Consider the following 21,730-nt stretch of genomic DNA (forward strand, 5'->3'; position numbering starts at 1 on the left):
AATTACATAATCAATGTAATCCATTCACTCAGAAGTGATAGTGTGTGTGTCCACGTTGCCTCTCCTCCACCCCCTCCTCAATCCGGTGAAGTGCTTTGAGACGTCTCGAAGACGTGATAAGGCGCCATATCAACCGCACAGATAAAATAATAATTTACTTGCCCTCAATACAGAATGATGATCAAAATTAGCCAAATATCAGTTGGAATACAGCTGGATTCTAATTAGCTAAAACTGCATAGCTTGCCATTGAAAGCAATGTCTGGCAAATTTTCCCACAGCTTGTACGGCTAGGACCACTCTACCCGTTAAGGCTTTGGCTTGCAAGGTTAACAGGAGCAGAGTAGGAAAAATCCCTGCCTCTAAGTGACTGGTGTGCCCTTCCAAGGCCTGCCGATGAGCCAGACTGGCCTGGTTGTTATCAGTAGCGCCCTGGAAAACTGTGGACCCGCCTGGCCAGGACTGCTGACATTACATTGCCAAACAAGTCATCTTGGAGCCAGTTCAGTTTCAAGGAGCCCACATCCCATTCAAGGAGTATTTTTTTTATTGAACCCAGGTGGCAGGGCAGACAATTTTAAAATATACCATTAGTTATGTCTCAATATACTTGAGACTTATTCTATCTCATGATTCTCAGCCAGCCACATTTACAGCCAACGACAAAATGCTTTGCATGTCTATTTATTGGTTAAAGAGCAGTGCATTGTTGAAACTTTAGTCTCTAAAGGAAACACTCTTCCAGAATGATTACACAGATCCTTAGTCTATTTTTATACTGTACACAAAGGCCCAATAAAAGGATAACAAGGTATGCACATGCCATTATTCAGTGCAGGGCTATAATGCATCCAAAATTGGAAGGTACCATTGTATATTCCACGGAGGCTTGGTGTTACCAAACAGCAGAGATGAAACCAATTCCGACAAAATAAAATTCAACATCAACAAAATTACGTTTGTACAGTGCCTTTCACACCGGGAGGATGTCCCTAGGTGCTGGACAGTCAGTGTTTTGGACCCGAACTGGGGGTCTAGGGATGGTGGGGGCGGGGAAAGGATGTTGATCGAAAGTACGGTCGAAGAGGAGGGTCTTGAAATGGGTCTTGAAGGAGGCAAGGGAGGGGATGAGGCAGAGGAACTGCGGGATGGAGTTCCAGACGCTGGGGGCAGAAGGCCAACCTGCCAATGGTGGGGTAGGCGAGGCGGGGATGTGACGGATGTGGGTAGAAAGAATAGTTGAGGGTCAAACAAGCCCCTAAACTATTCAGATCATTAAGTGAAACGGAGCACTGTAAATATGCTTTGCTTTTCAAAGATAAGTGGCACCAGACTTCTAACAGTTGCAAGCAAACATTTGGAGGCAAACAACTTAAAGCTGTGGCAGCTTTAGATTGGTGAGTCTGCCAGCGCAGTGATTGACACTTCAGCAAAAGTTTTGCAAAACATTACAAAGTTAGCTCTAATACTGGAGTGAAGATACCAGTTAGATATCGAAGGCGTGCGTGCTGTTGGAGGTGCAGGAATTAATTGAATGGCGATTACGATTTTTTATCATGCATTTTAAAAGGCTGAGCGATCATTAATAATAATCCTTGCATTTGATATAGCGCCTTACAAGAGACATCTCAAGCACTTCACAGAATATACTGTGAAGTGAATTGACTATATTTTGTGGACGAAACATGCCAGCCAGTTATGCAGCGTGCGTGTGTGTCACAAACGGTAGTGAAATGAGTGACCAAATTATTATTTTTAAAATTTTTTTTAAATAAGGGATTATTACCACCGGAAAGCGATCCGCTGATCGACTAACAACCAGGTGTTCATACTGACTGCTAGGTAAATACAGGCGTGTGGAGTGAGGAAAGTTGCCTAATGTTTTGCTTCGCCCTGCCTGGGAATTGAACCCAGGTCTTCTCGCTTACGAGGCAAGTGCTCTCACCACTAAGCTGCAGGACTCCATCATTAGCTACACTCTGCCTGTAAATCTGTATTAAGAGGCGGCTCGAATTCCACTGATAAAAATGTCTCCTGCTGTCAGGGCACGGATTTGAAAGATCAAGATTTTTTGCTAACTAATTGCTTCAACTTTCAGATAATCCTTTAAGAGTCTTACAGCCCATTTGTGTTTAATGCAGATCAGCAGCCACACTTTTAATGAGATGCAGTTAACATTTCAGAGCAGTGTTTGCCCTCAAGAAATGATAAAGTAAACCACTTGAATATATATTTGCAATATATACACACGCACACACACACACACACACTGGTCACCGTGAAGTGACACAGCACAAGATGAGGCACTGATTGCTAAATGACAGTACGGCTCAATGCAATGTTAAACCTCACAGATCAACGAAACACACAACAAAGCACAACCTTAATACGTCTACAAACGAACCCCCCCCCCCCACCCCCGAATCCAATAAATTCTCCACTGAGGAGATGAAACACTCCCACACATGACTGGGCATTGCATTCAGTGTCTTGCAATAGACTGTGAGGAGAATGTGAACCTTGGCTCTTTCCTAGCCTAAGAACACGAGCAAGGGGAGGAAGAGACACTAGATTCCGATCTTTCATATGCTAAGTGTAAGAGGCAAGCAGTTATATGTCTAAAACCCATAAAATCAGAGCAGCATACCATAAATGGCTTTATGTGGGATTAGAGATTACATGACTTATTGCCCCACACAGAGCAGTGGGTGTGTGGGTCAGGCTCCCAACAAGGAGCTTTGTTGCTTTTAAAAAAAATCAAAGCTTCTGGTTGAGAGAACATTGGAGGACATAAGAGGGATGGGTACAGACGGGGATGGATAATGGTTTCTGGGCGGAACGCAGTTATAATTGAATATGAAAACAACTTATATTTCTACAGAGCTTTTCACGTCTGTAGGACATCCCAAGGCCCTGGACAGTCAAGGATTTGGACTCGAGCAGAGGATTGGGGTGAAGAGGGGTAGAAGGTGGGGAAGGGGTAGAAAGGGTGGCCAAGGAAGTTCTTGAGACGTGCAAGTGAGACTGTATGCCAGCTAGTCTGGGTGTATGTAGGTTGGTGCATATACAATGCCTGAAACAAAGAGGAAAGACTCACCATTTACATCGAAGGACTTTTCAAACAGTTTGGAAATTGTAGCTAGGGCTAGTATTTTGGGCTGGTTATTCTGTTCCTCTGGCTCCTCCTCGGTTACTTGATCTGCCCACAGGACCGCTTTCTCCCCCCGCACCTGTCGCTCGAGGTCGTTGAATTCAGACACGGTCTCAGTGGTCGCGAGGTTGGCCCCTTTCAGTGCATGGAATTGTTTCCGTACCACCTGCAGCAGACTCGTAACCAGCCTAAAGATGGAAGAGTTTTATACAGCACCTTATCACATCTTCAAGACGTCTCAAAGCGCTTCACTGTAAAGCGAGTTGACTGTATAATTTGTGGGCAAAACGTGGTAGCCAATTGCGCATTTTTAGTGTCAGCCTCAAACTGCAGCCCCAGAATTGTCCTCCAAGCTCAAACTAAAGCAGATTTGGTTCATCGCTAACTCAACAGCTTGCATTTATAATAATAATAATCCTTGCATTTGATATAGCGCTTTTCATGTCTTCTAAACATCTCAAAAAGTGCTTCACAGAACATGCTATAAAATGAATTGACCGTATATTTGTGGGCGAAATGCGGCAGCCAATTGCGCACAGCAGCGTCCCACAAACAGTCATGGATTGAAATTGACCAATTTTTTTTGTTTTTGTTTTGGAGGGATTATTATTAAACGTGTGGAGTAAGAAAACTTGCCCATGGTTTCGCCCTGCCTGGAATTGAACCCAGGTGTCTCGCTTGCAAGTCGAGTGCTCTAACCACTGAGCTACAGGACTACAGCACCTTTCACTCAGGGTGGAGTCTCATAGCACTTAAAACTCCACTGTGAGTCTACTCTGTAAGTTGGTTGTCACTGCTTGAACCCTTAAAAACAGGTAGGTCATTTAATTTACTCGTCTTAAACCGGGTCTCGTGCGTTAGTTGCTCAAGCTGTGAATTCCTTACCTCTCAGTCTGCCGGCTGTCTCGTTCCTGGAGCATCATCAAGTTGGTCATGTGGCTGATCTGTTGCTTGAAGTTCCTCACTTCCACCGCTGACTCATGGTTTCGTAATCTCAGCTTCAAGATCTGTTCAGCAACAAATCGGAGATTGGCTCACAATACAACACGTTCCCTAATTTTGTTCCCTTCACTTTCACTTTCTTTAGCTCTACCAGTGTTACAGTGTGACCACGCGGGTTGCTCAGAAGCACACACGTTCCAAACTGGAGGATAGTGGCTTTCCAGGCTGACTAAATCACCACTCATGATAGAGTGAGAGAAGGTGGACCTCAAGCGCTGCTAAAACAGTGACATGGAACTCCTCGGTTCAGCTCCAGGGATTCCAAGCAAATATCAGTAAAGGAGCATGTCTGCATCAGTCTTGGTATCTGCTCACTGAGTATCTCATACACCTTCAGCTCTCTGCCTCCACCCACAATTTCAGGCCAAGATATATTTTGAGAAAAACCGAATGGGTGCAGAAATCAGGAGCACAACAGGAAGCAATTATGTTTGTCAAGATCAAATATGATGCCTAAAGGGAACTGGTTTGATTTACATTCCATCCTAAATGGGAGATTAACCCCTCCTTTACCTCAGGCTCCGAGGTGCTACTGCCAGCCAAGTTGATTTCATTCTCCATCTGGCTTCGCTGATTCTCGTTTGCTTTGAACCTCTCTTCGGCTTGCTGCTTTCTCTCTAAGAGGTGGGTGTGGCGCATCTTGGAAGACGCCTGGCTTCGCTCAAACTTACAGGAGGCCTGTCAAATTAAGAAAAACTATTAGGGTGCTACTCATGCGATGTATGCTTGTGCGCACATATTCTTTGTCCTGTAAGTACACAATAGGTTATCCAGGTTACACGGTACTTTCGCCCATACAGTCAATTCACTTTACAGTATAATAAACCTTGCATTTGATATAGTATCACATCTTCGAAATGTCTCAAAGCGCTTGGCAGAATATACTGTAAAGTAGTGTCAGTATCACAATCTGCAACATGGGCCCAACCACCGAGCAGTCAAGAGATATTGTCTCTCTTTTACCCACTTACTCACCAGCCAATGATAGTTTCCAAGTCAACATGTCGATGAGGTGCAAACTGACCTCAAACAACAACCCTTTTGAAATTAGCGAAAGAAAAAGGACTTTACCTGTTCCACCTTCTGTTCAGTGCACAATAGTTTAATCCGCTTTTGGTCACGCAGCTGAAAACATGTTTTCAGTTCCATCTCTTTCAAACGAGACTCCAGATCCATGCGATCCTTGCAAATCTCTTGGTGGCTGGTGAAAAACTCCTGCAGAACCTTCTCAAGCCTAGACAATACAGGAAGAAAATGGTTGAACAGCCATATTAATACAAATGATACTGTGACTTGGACATACAGGAAGCAGGCTGCATCCTCTCCACTAGACTTGAGAGACATCAACACCTTCCTGAGTTCACATCATCCTATGTTAGATGATAATAATCCTTGGATTTGATAGGTGCCCACAATTTGATGCTCAGTTGCGTCGCACTCAGCCGAACAGCCCGAGAGGAATGTCGCATCTCCTAAATTGGGGAAAAAGTGCAAGTCACAGCAATGGGAACACCTCCAGATGTTTTCTGTCCATGGGATGTGGTTGTGTTGGGAATTACTACTCAAAGAAAATTGGTACAAAACACGCTTTGTACAATTTCTTTCAGCCATTTTGAATCTACTTCTCACTCCAGATTTGCTAGCAAACAATCTCTCGGTGCCTGTATGTGGACAGTTATCTGTTAGCTAGTTAGCTGCAATAACCAGTTGAAGATTGGCTATTTAGATGAGTGCTGGAGGACTGTTAGAACAGCACTCAAGAAAACATCACTACCTTTTACGAGAGGAGAAAAAAATGAAAGAAAATTTAGGGAAGGGGCAATAATTTTTTTAATATGATTTCAGCAATAGTTTTAGGCAATATAATTGTGAGCTGAGGCCAATCAGTGTAAAGAGTATCATAAAAATTGTTGCAAATGAGCAGTTTGGGGCCTAGAGACTTTCAATTCAAAAGGTGCATTTAACATGCTGAAGGCACGTTACAAAGTGAATAATTGTCAGCAGTTAGACATTAGAGGATTGATTTGTTAAATAAATTGGATGCAGACAGTCCAGCAGTGCAACACATTAAATACCCCACCTGGAACCTCAGGATCAAGCCCCTATTCTACGAACATTCAAACTGATTTCACCAGGGGACATTATTAGCTGTGTCAACAGGTATATACCCCAAGGAAAGTCTAGTCAATGGGTTGGCAGCATGGGTTTGATCTATGGCCCTAGCTCGTACAGAATCACCACAGGCACACAACTGAAATGTTAGCTGTCACCATCACATCCTCTCAGCCGGAGTCCTGGGCAAGTGGGACAGGAGCCAGCAAGCAGACAACATTCCCAAAACAGACAGAATGCCGTCTGCACTTTTCCCTTCACATAGGTGGCGGGATGTTGAATGCAGGCTGCAGCTGGTAGTTTGTGAAGCAGAGACCAGCAGAAAGAGCTCACTCACACCTCGGCATTCCTGCTGAGGACAATACGGTATAGTGATGCACAAGTCTTGCTGGAAGACAATCTATTCCTAATGAACAAAACCTAAGGTGCTTTTTTTAAAACAAACACACGTGTAAGAATCATTCACGCTCACAATAATACCAGCTTCATTCAGTTCCTCCAAACTCCCAAGGCCACTTGTTCGGCAATCAATCATTTTAACAGTCTGTAAAGGGAAATAACTTTCCCTCAACCTGGGTGATCGACCGAAAGCATTCTTCAGATTTTTTCAGACAACCCTGTCCAAGTCACCTCTAACACCGGGTCAACGACAGCTGATTCAACACCTGTCAACTTGCTCAACGTGGGAACAAATACTTCATCATCAGACTTTAAGCATGGATGGCCCCATTCCACAAAGTAGTCCAACAGGAACTCCTCTTCCCCCTCCACCCAGATAAACTGAGGAGTGCAAGGTTTATTACTAGGTTATGAGGAGTCATGTCAGACAGCCCACTCAGCTACCAGCTTTCTGCAACTAATTTAAATGCACCACTTTAATACACATATAAAAAAAAATAGAAATAGAAGGTGTCCTGGCCAACAATCCCCCCAAATAAAAGGCTGGTTATTCTGCACTGCTCTGTGCAAGAGGATAGTACGATGTCCAAATTGGTTGCTGCATTTACCTAAAATTACAGTTAATACACTTTACTTTGAGACGTCCTCCAGATATGAAAGGCGCGATATCAAATGCAAGAATAATAATTAGGTATTGGTTCCTTTTGGTTACTAAAGATTGCTATGAAGGACTGAACCAGACTTTTCCCTTTCTTTTAAGTTACAAACAAACTGAGTTTATTCATTGCCTTTCCCAGCATTGCAGAAATATGCATTGAAAAGTTTGAAGACACAACTATTTGACAAGCGCAGTCTCATTCAGGTGCATGCTGAGCAAGTGAAATGTACATTCCTGACTTTGAGCAGCAGTCCACAATCAAAGGGCACAAATCCAATCGCACAGCAGTGCGTTCTATACAACTCACCACAAAGAGAAGCTCAGCCTAATGACACATAGGTTGCTTGAACAAACTCAAACTGCACACCCAAAAATGCCTCTCATCTCCTCAAGGGCCAAATTTGCCCGGGGCAATTGTGCAGCACTTTTTATTAAGTCTCCTGTATTCATTGAAAAAGAATGGAAACAATCCCTTAGTTGGTTTGTATATTATGTTGTGACCCACCGTCCACAAACAGAGATGTTTCAACACGAACTAGGCTTTAATTGGATCTAATGTTACCGTTGATGAGACTGAAAGAAATCCCACAAACGCAGGAAAACAATAACAGAAACCGATTTGGGTTCCTGAGGGTACAAATGAAAGAAGATATTATCACTACATCATCATATCCTAGCACTGGCTGTACATTTCTTGGAAATGTTTTGAACTAAGCAACTACAAACACAAATTGTCCTCAGCACTCTTGCTCTACAAATTGTCCTCAGCACTCTTGCTCTACAAATTGTCCTCAGCACTCTTGCTCTACAAATTGTCCTCAGCACTCTTGCTCTACACATGTTCATAGAATCAAATAACATGGAAGATAGACATAGATATGGAAACATAGAAGAAGGCAACACTGATACCAGCTCATCTACTGGAATCAACTATTCTAACCCAAATTCCCTGCTCTCTCTCATACCTAGCTATATATTTTTCCTCTTCATACGATTATATTTTTCACTGCCAAGCACTCTGGGATGCAACCCTGTGTGAGGGGCGCTACGTAAATGCAAGTTGAAGTTGATTTTTGAGGTTTGGTGGGAGAGGAGAGTGAGGGCAGCAGATGGGCGTGAACAAAACCAAAGAGAATTTAGACCAACTCCCACTCTGATCACTATCCAATCCAATAGCAAACTAGCATTGCACCTGGTTGACTGCTCCTGTGGTCAAATTGTCCAGACAGTCACACTCTATGCCCACCGTGAAGAAAATCAACTCTGGTGAGGTATGAGAGGAATAATCCCTCTTGAACTGTAACCCAGTATGAGTTACTGCCAAATCATGAGGGGAAGCCGCTTACATTTACAGGCTTCCTTCTCTTACATTGCCTTTGGAAGTCAGTAAACAGTGGAATCCTGTAGCTCAGTGGTTAGAGCACTCGCCTCGCAAGCAAGAGGACCTGAGTTTGATTCCTCGCAGGGCAAAATGTTGGGCAAATTTCCTAATTCCACTCACATGCCTGTTTACCCAGCAGTAAGTAGGAATCCGGATGTTAGTTGATTTGCGGATTGCTATTCGGGGGTTAATAATTCCCTTCAAAATCAATGTTAAAAAAACAATTTGGTCATTCAATCCTTGACTGTTTGTGGGACACTGCTATGCGCAATGATCTGCCGCGTTTTGCCTACAAATTATACAGTATATTCTGTGAAGCACTTTGAGACATCTCAAAGATGTGATAAGGTGCTATATCAAATGCAAATCACTATTACTCAGATATATAGCAGTGAGCTCCTCAGAGGAACCATTTCTAATAGAAATCAAGACTTTTTTTGGTGAACTGAACTTGCTTTCAACTGGAACCAATTATATTCCCAAAATACCACATTGCCTTTTCTCCCCTGAACTACCACCTTTCAACATCACAATGTCAACAAAACAAAGTAAGAGAGATGACCGCGATTCAACTTATAAATCCTTTCTTTCCGTCAGTACTGAAACTAAACAAGGAATTGTCCATTTGAAGAGAGCTTATGATCAGCCCCTTAGGATAAGATTTGTATCTAAGCAAGCCTTTCAGAGAACCTTGAATACATCTGGAACTCTTTAAGATCTAGCCTCCAGGTTTGATTATATTGGAGTGAAATTATAGCCAAAAGTCAAACCCTACTCAGCAATAAGCTTTTGAGGTTTCTATATTGCCCTTTAGATGCATCAAAAAACATCCCTCTGTTCAGGTCAATCTGTGGTTCAAGACCCTGGGACACTCACGTTATTTGTACATATACACACCACGAGCACACTGTGGTGACATGACTAGCAGCACACATCCATTCTATGATGGAACCCAAGCGAGGGTTTTGGCCTTCAACTTCTGGTGACATCCTCATCAGTTCTACATAACAAGAACACAAGAAATGCTAGACGAAAAAAAGACCAGGATCCATCTAGTTCGCCTTCCACCTTTTTGGCGGTCGTATGCCACAAACTACCCATGTGCTATATCCCTTAATGTTATTTCGTAAAAGAAAACTATCTCATCTGTTTAAAGGAATCAATATTTCCTGCTTCAACTGTCTCCCGAGGGAGTCTGTTCCACTTGTTTCTACTTGCTCACTAAAAAACATTTCTGTAGATTTGTTCTGAAAATACCCATCTTCAATTGCAGGCCATGTCCTCTGGTTTTACTAATCTGATAAAGGTCCTCCCAAAATGTCTTCTGGATGCTCTCCTGAGCTGCTGTGGAACACCAGTGTTTCGATCTCTGTGTCAGATTGCCAGGGTTTGCAGTGTTCCTCGTGCCTCTATGACCTACCTCTGTTGCTGGACCTGTTGCTGACTGGAAATCACCTTCCGGGCTGGACCTTGGTCACTTTCACCAGTGGCTGTTTTTCCTCCCTCATAGACCTTCAGCTTATCTTTCAGTTGTGTGATCTGTGAACAAGCAAGATTTCAAGGGAGTCAGTCGCTACCTAATCACGTAAGAATGTGTTACTACCCCAGCTGCTGCAGGCTGCATTCTAGACAGAATTCCACAGAAAGCAGCTATACAATCTCACCTCTCTGGTCCACCTGTGCCCTGAGGTTTCTCAACTCCACAAGGATACGAGGAATGACTAGTTTAACATCTCTGGGGAGTGTTTGAAATATTTTTCAAGATGGCTTTTCCTGTGCAAAACAGTGCACGGTATGCAAAATAAAATAAATTTCAACCCTTGATGCTCGGAAGAGGATTTAAAATGGAACACAAAACCGCAAACACGTTTTCTTTTAAAATTACAATTTACATTTCTAACATGCAATATACTGCACTACAAGTGTTATTATGCGGAAAGGACAGGAAAGTGGGACTGAAACGATTGCTCTTAAAGGATTTGGCACGAAACAATACCCTTCTTCTGTGCTGTAAATTTCTACGGTTCTATTGTGGTGTTTTGGTTTTCACAGCAGAGGGGGTAACTTTTACAGTGGGAAAACAAGTGACTTTTACCAAGGAGAATAAGCATGAAACATAACAAAAAAGTCTTCACTATAAGATGACCAAAAGCGTGTTCAGCTCCAAGTGAGAATATGTGAGCTGAGGGGAGAGGAAACGTGACATACGTGAGACAAACAATTCTGATATTCTTTTTCTAATCTGCCCAGAAAGGACATTGTGCAAGCAAAATTGATCAGGATGTTTAAAAAGAGCACTTCACAGGATTTACTGTGCTGTGAAACGACTGTGTATTTGAGGGTTAATGCAAAGATCTGCTATAAGGTAACAAAACCGACTCGAAAGGCTGAAGTATCAAATTAGGGTGAAGCCCTAAGGATAAGGAAGTGCTTTCAATTAATTTACATGCTTTGGGACACTTCCCTGTATGAGGAGCTCTATATAAATGCAAGTTGTTGTAATATTGAATCTTGGGCAGACACTGTCGGGCAAATATGTTATTTATTTCCTTTCAAGGGTTCACAGCGCAACTCTACAGTTTTTACTCCTCGAACGGCTGTTTATTCAAACCACTTATTCAGTAACTGGTTTCACAGACTTTGCTTTGGTGTCTGTGGGTATCTTATTTCACAGCTTCTTTGCTGAATTGCAGAAGTGTCATCAGGTATCCAGACAGGTAGCCCATCAGTCCATACTACTATGCAACTTAGAAGCTCTGCTTCTTCTTAAATCTTTTTAAATGTTGGGCCGAACCTTTCCAACAGAGCTTAATTGTTGTTGTTAATAAGATATTTTTTAGCTGTGGTGGGGGCTGGGAGCAAAGCGAAAAGGGAGAAAATGGGAGGATAATTAGCAAAAAAGTTAAGAAAACAGAAATCTAAAATCAGGCCGGCCTGGAAAATAAGTGCAATTAAATCATATTGTTGGAGTATCCAATTTCTCTGGCAATTATGATTTCTGCTACCAATCACTTAATAGATCTGCTGCAGAAATCGAGTGAATTGAGCATATTGTTGCAGTTAAATCTCCGGACACGGACAGAGTTTAGATCCTTATTTTAGTCTGAAATGTTCAACGGAGACCAAACTTGCCTCTCTCTTGAGCTCCTCGCAAATGGCTGCATATTTGCTGATGTGACAGTCTAGGCTCACAACATTACTCTTCAGCTGAAAGGGAAAGAAACAGAGACAGTGTTAAAAACACAAACTGGCGTGCTCTGGAAGCAATATTACACCAGGGAGCGAAAAACAACCTAAAAGGGACAATTTTAACAATCAAAAACTTTGCCAATCATGACTAGCATTATTTTTGAGTTCTACCGTCCATTCCTTTGCTTGTTACAACACAACAAGTTGCATTTATATAGCGCCATTCACACGCGATAGCGCTTCACTGTGGCGGAGTCTGACAACGAGCCATGGGGAGAGGGAAGGGGAAGGTGACTCTTTAAAAAGGAAGGTGTTTAGACGGGATATAAAGGTGGGGAGGGAGGGGGCAAGGTGGAGGGATTGAGGGAGAGAGTTTCAGAGATTCGTGGCGTAGTGGCTGAAGGCATGGCCACTGATGGTGGTGGAACTGAGGGCATGAGGGCCAAATAGGAAGCCGGAGCCAGCCGAGCGGAGGCAGCGGGTGATGGAATGGTGGGGGTAAAGAGGTAGGATCAGTAGGGAGGTGCAAGGGATTGAAGTGATTTGAAAATTAGTGAGAGGAAGTTGATCTGGGCGGTGATTGGGAGCCAGTGTTGCCTGGCAAGGACTTGTGTGAGGTGTGATTACTTGTTAGAGCTTAAAGAATTACTGAAGTCAACTGTTAGCTCACGGGCAGAGATTTTAATCACAAACCCAGGCATGTGCCAGCCAAACCCAAAAGGTCAGACACAGAAGGGCCAAGGTTCAATCCTTGATGTATCCTATAGGTGCTACAATTGACCTCAAGCACCTCAGGCTAGGGAGGGGAATACCATTCAGGATCTCTGCTCTCGATCACTATGCAGTGATCTTTTACGATCATGTGAATTCCTGAGGAGGATAGGATCAAGCTTAATGCAATACTACCACGGTTGAGCAGCCTACACGCCCAGAATCCGAAAGAGGTAGAGCGAAGAAAGAAAAAAATAAATATGATTTTTCTGTTCAATACCCAGGGCGGCATCAACTGCATAAGAGTGACATGGACTAATGAGCATAATACTGGAACGGCGGTTGGAAAGAGCCTTTTCAATATACATCAGCCGTAACCTTAAAGGGAGTGTATAATAATTATGATCCTTGCAATTGATATAGCACCTGATCACGTCTTTGAAATATCTCAAAGATCTTCGCATGAAAACATAGCAGCCAATTTCACACTGTGTCCCATAAACAGTCATGCATCAGCCCCAGAAAAGTGATCCGATGATCGACTAACAACCGGGTTCCTACTTACAGGATAAACAGAGGTGTGTGGAGTAAGGAAACTTGGCTATGGTTTTGTCCGCCCAGGAATCCAACCCAGGGATCATTTTGCTTGCAAGGCAAGTGCTCAACCGCTAAGCTACAGGACTAACCACTAAACTACACATCTCAAAGGACCATGATGTTTTCATTTCCCATGACTTCATCCGAAAAGCCCGAGAGATTTATTCAATTTGATGCTATCAAATTTACCACATCTCATTGACGAACATAAAGGTCCCCTGCTCAACATCGTTTTCGACGACCACACTGTACAAACCTTTTTTAACTGAGGACTAACCTTATTTTGGTCTACTTTGGACTTTAAAACCAGATGCCAGTAGTGAGTGATTGAAAACTTATCAAAATCTTTTGTAACTCAAACACACCGAGAATGCTGAGTAATGGGATTAAGGAGGGCTTTGTCAACAGATCAACATTTGGTCAACTTACTCTGCACTGATAAATTTGGGATCCAATGGCCTGTTTCTGTGCTGCAATGTTAGAGTGATATGGCACAGACTAGTTGGGCTAAATGGCCCGTTTCCATTTCGTATCATTCTATGTGATCATAAACCATAGAAACAAGTTATTGACCACATGAAGTTCTTTCCTCATGAGTCAGCCAGTTTTATCTCGAAGCTGTATCAAATGCAATGATTATTATCTTGTTTTCCTGCTCACTTCAGATACCTTTTGATATTCCTCTTCATCAAACATACGAGGTACTAAAGGTATGTGAGAATAACTTACTGAGGATTTGATATCCTTTGCTCGGTTTGCGTACTTCAGTGTATTGTACGTGTCTTCGTAACTCATGGCTGAAGGGCTGATGGCAGCAATCATCACCGTCTGGCAGTTACCCCCCAGGGAGTCCTTAAGGAGTCGGGTCAATTTGCTATCTCGGTAGGGGATGTGAGCCTTTTTTTTCTGAGCACGACGAAAAAGTGAAAAGCTTTCGTTAATAACTTGCTCTGAAACCGCCCCGCCAGACTTCTTAGCAAAGTATGGTATAATATCAACTTGTGAACGCTATTTCCGGTGTGTCAGTGTCTCCCCCACTTTCCCTCCCGACAAAGGCACTGCACTTGGACCAGATGCTCAAGAACTCAGCACAACTCTCTCAACTCTCCCCCGCAAATGAAGAGCATGCCTATTTTCAGTAGCTCATAAGGCAACATCATGTTTCTCTCATCTCAGCCTTGTACCCGAGTGTAAACTGACTCCGGCCACTAAACATTTAATTGGCTTTTGATACCGAAACAAGATCGACTTGCGACAGGAGGTAAAGAATACGCTGCGGATTTGGTTTCAATTACATTATCTCAGCAACGTCCGGAGATTGTTCAGGGTAAAAATATTCAAACGCTTGAAACTCAACCCAAAGTATCAGGGAGCCACCAACTATTGCATGTTATCCTTTTCTCAGTTGCCTCGCATGCTGTGGGATCAGAGTTGGAAGTCCTCAATGGTCCAACATGTAGGTTGGCAAATTATTTGAGGTACTTAAGGGTTGCCTGTACCATTCGGAAAGCACCCGGGCAAGAGTCAATAGGAAGAGAAGAGTCATTCTCAGTTGCTTTACATTCCATGAGCTCAGCTGTGATCTCCTCTATGATGAAATATGCCACATATTTTCGCACATCCATGCACAAAAATAACTTTGTGTTTCAATGCTATTTACAATAATCTGACTTTGTTTGGAAACAAAGAGAAAAGTTCAGGTTCCCCCACCCCCGAACGGTACAAATTCATAAAATAATCTGTCGTACCTTGAGGTCTGCAAGAGCATTAATCACGTTTCCTAACGCAAGCAGTGAGCGATTGATGTTTGCCCCCTCTCTGAAGCGTGAACCACATGTCTTTGTGGCGCTCGCTCGTTCGGAACCAGCCAAGTCAATCAGGCACATTTTAGCCATACGCAGGTTCTTGCTGAGGCCGGCGATACGATCTTGTTGCTTCACGTGGACCTGTCAGAGATTTCTTAAACAATTTTATGCTTCAAGATATCAGGTAGCCTCATAAAATACAGCAAATACAGCATCTGCTTCCCAACCAAACTTGTACCCTGTCAGTCAAAGGAAATATCATCCCTCCTCACACTTGCTTCTCTCTGGTCCAATGCACTCCCCTTGTTCTAAGACCTGTTTATTTCTGTCAGATTTTCTTCCAAACTGCAGTGTTTATTTTTCTCTTTATGAGTCTCTGTCCATGTCCCTGACTTCCTTCTACAAAGCAGGGAAAGTTATTCAAGAAGTTTGTATGATGCGAAAGGCATAATATTAAAGCAAGTTGTTGCTTTTAACTTTATCTGAAAGTCAAGAACTTAACTTTCACTTAGTGCATGACGCTCATTAGAAACCAAGGCACATATCAGCACCATGCAATGGTTCAGTAGAGTACATTGGAACATACATGAACTGCACTACATACTAGTCTAATTTAGTTAGTTTAATCCTGAACAGGCAACAACTGAGGTGTGAATCAATAAAGGGGCAATTTATAACCGACAGAGGGAACAATCAGGCAATTCCAATTGAATTCATATTCTGCAGGTTCTTAAATCTATGACGGAGCTGCGCATAAAATGTTTTATATATTTGTTTCTAGTTCTGATGGTTTGGTTTTGATTCTTTACTGACCTGAAATACGGCATGGGATCGGGAGGATGTGGCATTGGCGTCGGTTGGATGCTGTGTCCTGTTTCTGTTTCCACTTGCCAGCATTTCTAAAAGTTCTGCAGCAGATTTAGGCTGTAGGGCAAACAGAACAAGAAGCAGTCAATCAGAAGGCAGCAGGAAGACAATTAATGAATTCAACATCTTAGGAATTACTAGGACAGTGAGCAATCCCCATAAGCATTCAGAATAAACGATTGGTACTGAAGAGACCTGCTTATACTTATCTTACTCTCGATTACTTGTGAATGAGATTTACTGGCACATTGCTTAAAGGCAAGCGTACTAGATGGAGAAGTACTTTTGAATGCAAAAAGTCTGAGGCACAGATGTTACAAAACATGCCTCAAATGTTGTGGTAAATGTATACCCACTGAGAAATCTGATACCTCAGGTTAGCGAGAAGATCAGACACACAGTACTTGATCATTTCCGAGTTATTTTTAGATTGTTATCAAGGAAGGTGCAAAGTACCAAGTTCAATCAATTTGATTTAGACTCTCACTGACGAAATCCATAGATGAAACTAGCTGAGTGCACACACTACAACATAAATTGATATTTAGACTGCACCTCTTACATTGGGAGGAGTTGCCAAGCACTTAACATAACCTGCTCAGCATCCCAGCTGGGGGTGGGAGCTGAGGGGGTGGGGAAGGGAAAGATGACTAACTGCTTGGTCAAAGAGTTAGGTCCTGAGATAGACCTTGAACGAAGAGAGGGAGAGAGCAAGTTGGAGCAAATCCGTTGACTTCAGAAACAACTGCCCGCCACTCAACCCTCTCCTTCACAGGTAAATAAACTGATCTGAAAGGTGAAAGAAGCCCTGTAAAACCTTAACTAAAAATATTCAAAAGGTACATCAAAACAGCACCCATCAACCCAATTACATACCGGCTGTAATCCTTATCCATTAGGCCCCATCCTTTAACCATACAGTATGCACAACAACCTTAGCACATTCCAAGTGCTAACATAGAAACAGGAGTAGGCCATTCAGCCCCTCAAGCATATTCCACCATTTATTAGATCATGGCTGATCTGTACCTGATCTCCGATTAATCAGTATATATCTACACTTTCCAAAATGCTGCATGTACATGACTAAAAGACACCTGTAAACAGTGTAACAGTAGCAAGACTACAAAATATAGTCAATCCTTTTACATATTTTCTGTGAAGCGCTTTGAGGCATCTCGAAGACATGATAAGGCGCTATATCAAATGCAAGGGTCATTATTATAAATACTGTCTCTTACCTGATGGTAGCTCAACCTCTGGATGACTGCTCCTTTTTGAGGATCCTCTCTCAAAGCCAAAGGACCTTTGGGTTCAAGCAGATCCTGAATCTGTTCGTTGTACACCTGGTATCATGGAGAAAAATAACCAACACAATAAGAGACATCACACCAGCTCCTCGGTTTTATACAGGTCCAATGCTGAGTTAGCCTAGCAATAAGGGTGACAGTTAGGACTTTACAATGGGTCAGAGAATAGTAAAAACTACCAGGATATCTGCTCTTTCTATCCAGCAAGTTCAGATATGATTTCAGTTGAATTGTGATCACTGAACTGACACCTTTTCACAATATCACAAATCAAATTTTCAGTAAAAGATAATAATAATCCTTGCATTTGATATAGCGCTTTTCATGTCGGGAGGATGTCCCAAAGCGCTTCACAGAACACACTGTAAAGTAAATTGACTGTATATTTGTGGGCGATCAGTGATGCATCAGTTATCAACTCCTGTATTTGCACTTACAAAATTTACAGCCATTAACTTTCTAGTAAACCCTATGAAGTGCTTTGACTATCAATTGTAGGGATTATTAATAAACACTGCTGCTGGATGCCTCAGTGAAATCTTCCTTTTGGAATTTGAATGATTGAGGCCTAAAAAGGCACACAATTGCAATGCACCTGGATGAGAACTATGTATAAGACTTGCATGTGGGTATCTAATTCTGTAGATGTCTTTAATACACTTCATATGCAAGTACATATGTCAATACTTTGACTCCACTTACCCTCCTCGTGTAATGTTCCTCTAATTTTCTTAACAAAGAATGATACTTTCTTATGTTAATCCTCTCGTGCAATGATTTAAAAAGTCAAAAGCCTGAATCTTTCGGGCTGGATTTCTTTTCATCTTACCTCCAAATACGAGACTGCCACTTCGCAGCTTTTCTCATCTTTAAGCTGTTCAATTCTCTTGTACAGCTCCACCATTGTGAAGTACATTACTCCAGGCTGCTCTGCAGTGCCCAGCATTGTATGAGTTTTTCCAGCTCCTGTTGCACCATAGGCAAAGACTGCACAATAGAAGGACAAGATTACACAACTCGCTTGATAACAAGCAAACAAGCAGCCTTTACTAAAAGTATCACCCTTTCATATTGAGACCGCCAATTTTGAGACAGATGAGGCAGCATTCCCCACAGATGTCACAAGCGTAGGCATTTGAAGTGTGTACATGGCATGCTGGAAGGAACAAACTTTATAGGCTGAATGAAATTTTATTTCACAATTTTAAATTTGTAATACTTTGGTTATTTCTGCCCAATGGAACTCCTCAACAAAATAATGGAAGACATTTGAAGATTCAAGAGTTGAAGCCATGAGTTGTTACTCTACTATGAAAAGTCTTTGAACTTTGCACTAATTGATCTAAATTGGCAGAAATGCCTATTAGTAATGCCTAAGCATTCAACTAAAGGTACATTACCCCATATCTGAATCGACACCAGATTTACATCAGCGTAAGCGTGCAGGGAAAATACAATCACCGGCTCATTTTTATCTTTAAAGTATTTCCAACTAGTAATGGATCAATTGTAATGCTCCCTCAATCGTAGCTAATAAAGCACCCACCAGAACGGGTTAACACAAACAGTAATCAAACATTCCAAGACTAATTACGAACGTATTCAAACAGAATATTGGCTGTACCACACAGACCATTACTAAACTCAAACAATTTTAACCAGATTCCTGTTATCCCAGGGGTACTAACTTTTGGTTGAGTGCCACAATCACTAACAGCGACTTGCTCGAGGGTCACTCGCACAAACTCGCCATAAAGTAACCCAATGTTCTTGCTTTAACACAGAATATGCACCATATGCAGAGACTTAACAACAAAAAATATCAACGCCGGGCTCCGAGTCTACACCAGTTTCCATCTCACTTGGCACTCTGTTCTATGTCTGGTCCCACTTTAAGAGGCATCCGAGACTAAGATTCAGTCCTCTTATTTTACTGAATGTAACCGTCTCGATTGTCTTCTTCCATTTCCGCTCCACCACCCCATTATGATTTAAAAAGGTGCTACGAACTGCAGAAACCTGAAAAGCACTTGTCTGAAATGCTGTACCATGTCCAGCGCCATGGGACATCCTCCTGACGTGAAAGGCGCTATACAAATATAATCTTGCTGTTGTTGTGGAGATATAAAGCTGGAGACATCTCTCAAATCAATCCTCTACGTGACCCCTCCTAGGTGCAGTAACTGTTATGGAAATAAATTAATAGTTCCTCTTCACCCCATTCCTTAGGTTACTTGTTCAGGCCGTATCTTGTGAGCATCTCAGCAGTCTTTTTGGTATAAAACTGCTCCTGATCTAGAATGTTTTAAATTGTGAATTCAAAATATTTAGAAGGCATCTAGAAGCATGTTGGCATTGCTGGAGACCTATATGAAAGGTCTGAAGCACTGTAAATACCATAAATGCTAGACTAAAACGAAGGAAACTGGATACTGTTGGCGTAGAGAAAAAGTGAGCAAATGTAATTCATGACGTACCAAAGAGACACACGGTTCTGAACTTTATAGAGAGTTCTTATCTCTTTACCTGAGCAGTTGTAGCCATTCAGAACACCTTCTAAAATATTTTTAGTTGCAAATTCAAAGAGGTCTTCTTGTGTTGCACTTTGATCAAACACCCTGTCGAATACAAACTTCAGATCTTTGTTTTTCCGACTCGGCGCTGCTCTGCCTCTGAACTTCACTTCAGCGAACACACCTTCGCTTGTGTCCTCCTTCGGGTCAAAGACCAGAACTTGCTCATCGACCACCTGCACAACTGTGTGGTGATTGCCGTCCTGCTCCCGGTGACTCTCGGGCCGCACCCGGACGACAACAGTCACGTTTCCTTCTTCCTGTTTGACAGCAGCCATGATCGTAGCTCATAGATTACAATGAACAAGAATGTGACATCAGTGATATTTTCCTTATAGACCTGTAACTAAAAAAACACAGCCATCAGCTTTCAGCTATATGGATAAACTCTTTTACATTTTCTCCTCAAACCACATTGGGGAGTCGCTCTTTCTTCCCCCGCTTTCAAATCCCTTCAAATAACCTTTGCACTTCACCCTCAAATTCTCCGAATTAATCAGTGATCTCCCCCCATTATCTCTGTGAAGTGCTTTAACATGTTCATTCTGTGTGAGACGTATTGTGTAAATACTAGTTCTTGAACTCAGTTAAACATTAGCTTTTTTTAAGCAGTGTGTAGCAGGGGCAATAAAAGACATGAGGTAGTTAGTTCAAGTACCAATTTGCAACATCAGGTGATGAAAGAAAAAGATTTGTGTGTTTGAGATGTCTAGAAGACGTGAAAAGTGCATACCAAATACAAAGATTATTATAATATTATTTTTATAATAAGGGAATGGAATCAGAGCAGAGTAAAATTTAATTCTCATAAAGATTAAAGGGAAGTTAAAATTCACAAAATACAGTCACTACACTTTGCAGTAAATCCTCTGAGGTGTGCGGAGATATCTTCCTGAAGTGAAAGGAGCTTCATCAATCACAAGGATTATTATTCTTACTACTACTCCAGCTGGCCCTACTTCCTTGCTCACTGTCTGGTTTACATTTGGTATACTGTAACACTAAATATTGGGTAAACACAAATTCCTTAACCCACTTATTTCCAGACTACACATCTCAATTGTAATAATGATATAATTTATTATATTAATAATAATCATACTAATTATGTAATAATATAATTATTATTATTATACATCTCAGCTGGTCCTTACATTTCAGTCTTTAAGGCTCTATTCTAGACTTTATTCTGGCCGCTGCATCTCGCCCACAAACTACACAGTCAATCCATTGTACAATATATTCTGTGAAGCGCTTTGAAATGTCTCAACGACGTGATAAGGTGCGATATCAAATAGAAGGATTATTATTATTACTGTTATTGACGCAGGTAGTTTGTTTGTTTGTGTGTCTCGAGGCAGCAGAACTGAAAGCAACACTGTATTGTGGGCCTCTGCTGTGCGATCCACCACACAAAATCCGCACGTTCGGTTCATTTTACGGTATCTTCTGCGCGGCATTTCAACACAACCTCAACGCCATAGCGCTTCGCCCACCAAATTACACAGCCAGGTCGCTTTGTGACGGCGCATTCCTTGAAGCGCTTTGCGACGTCTCGAAGACGTGATAAGGCGCCGTCTCAAATATATGGACTGTGGTTGTTGAAAGGGCACTGGATTATATTATCCCAACCGTAATCCGACCCCAGTGCACCTCAGAGTTTAAGAGCAGTCTGAAGAGAAGAGACTTTGAACACCGGACTCGGATTTCCTTTTTTTTTGTTGCTTTTTTTTTAAAAAAAAACATACAAAAAAAACACCGCAGCGTGAAGCTGAGATGGGGGACCTTATGGCATTGTGATCGGAAACGTCTCGGAAGAGGCGATGAGGCGCCGTATCTATCAAACGCGAGGATTTGTTTTAAAAATAAAATAAAAACTATTGTCATTTACAGCACAATAGTGGGGAGGACGTGTCGGGCGAGGATTCTGGAAGAAAACCTCTGCCCTCCCCCCCCCTTTATTTATTAATCGCAG

The 21,730-nt window shown here is 42.1% G+C and overlaps 1 protein-coding gene and 1 non-coding gene across 5 annotated transcripts in view; both read right to left on the reverse strand.

The window, feature by feature from the left end:
* LOC103189451 (kinesin-like protein KIF18A) overlaps positions 1-21,730 on the reverse strand; it is a 32,180-nt gene that overhangs the window by 9,949 nt on the left and 501 nt on the right. For all 4 annotated transcript variants that reach the window (XM_042345020.1, XM_042345019.1, XM_042345021.1 and 1 more), the window contains exons 2-13: positions 19,709-20,101; positions 18,012-18,169; positions 17,114-17,218; positions 15,819-15,929; positions 14,949-15,146; positions 13,930-14,106; positions 11,836-11,910; positions 10,124-10,242; positions 5,225-5,387; positions 4,667-4,831; positions 4,037-4,158; positions 3,098-3,339 (exon numbers count right to left, since the gene is read on the reverse strand). In XM_042345020.1, the coding sequence (XP_042200954.1) occupies positions 3,098-3,339; positions 4,037-4,158; positions 4,667-4,831; positions 5,225-5,387; positions 10,124-10,242; positions 11,836-11,910; positions 13,930-14,106; positions 14,949-15,146; positions 15,819-15,929; positions 17,114-17,218; positions 18,012-18,169; positions 19,709-20,033 (1,960 nt within the window). In that variant the 5' untranslated portion in view covers positions 20,034-20,101. The remainder of the gene's footprint in view (positions 1-3,097; positions 3,340-4,036; positions 4,159-4,666; positions 4,832-5,224; positions 5,388-10,123; positions 10,243-11,835; positions 11,911-13,929; positions 14,107-14,948; positions 15,147-15,818; positions 15,930-17,113; positions 17,219-18,011; positions 18,170-19,708; positions 20,102-21,730) is intronic.
* On the reverse strand, positions 1,890-1,961 carry trnat-cgu. Its single transcript has one exon. It is a non-coding gene; the product is annotated as a tRNA-Thr (tRNA).

This window comes from Callorhinchus milii, unplaced genomic scaffold, assembly GCF_018977255.1.
Source record: "Callorhinchus milii isolate IMCB2004 unplaced genomic scaffold, IMCB_Cmil_1.0 Scaffold31, whole genome shotgun sequence".
NCBI classification, from domain to species: Eukaryota; Metazoa; Chordata; class Chondrichthyes; order Chimaeriformes; family Callorhinchidae; genus Callorhinchus; species Callorhinchus milii.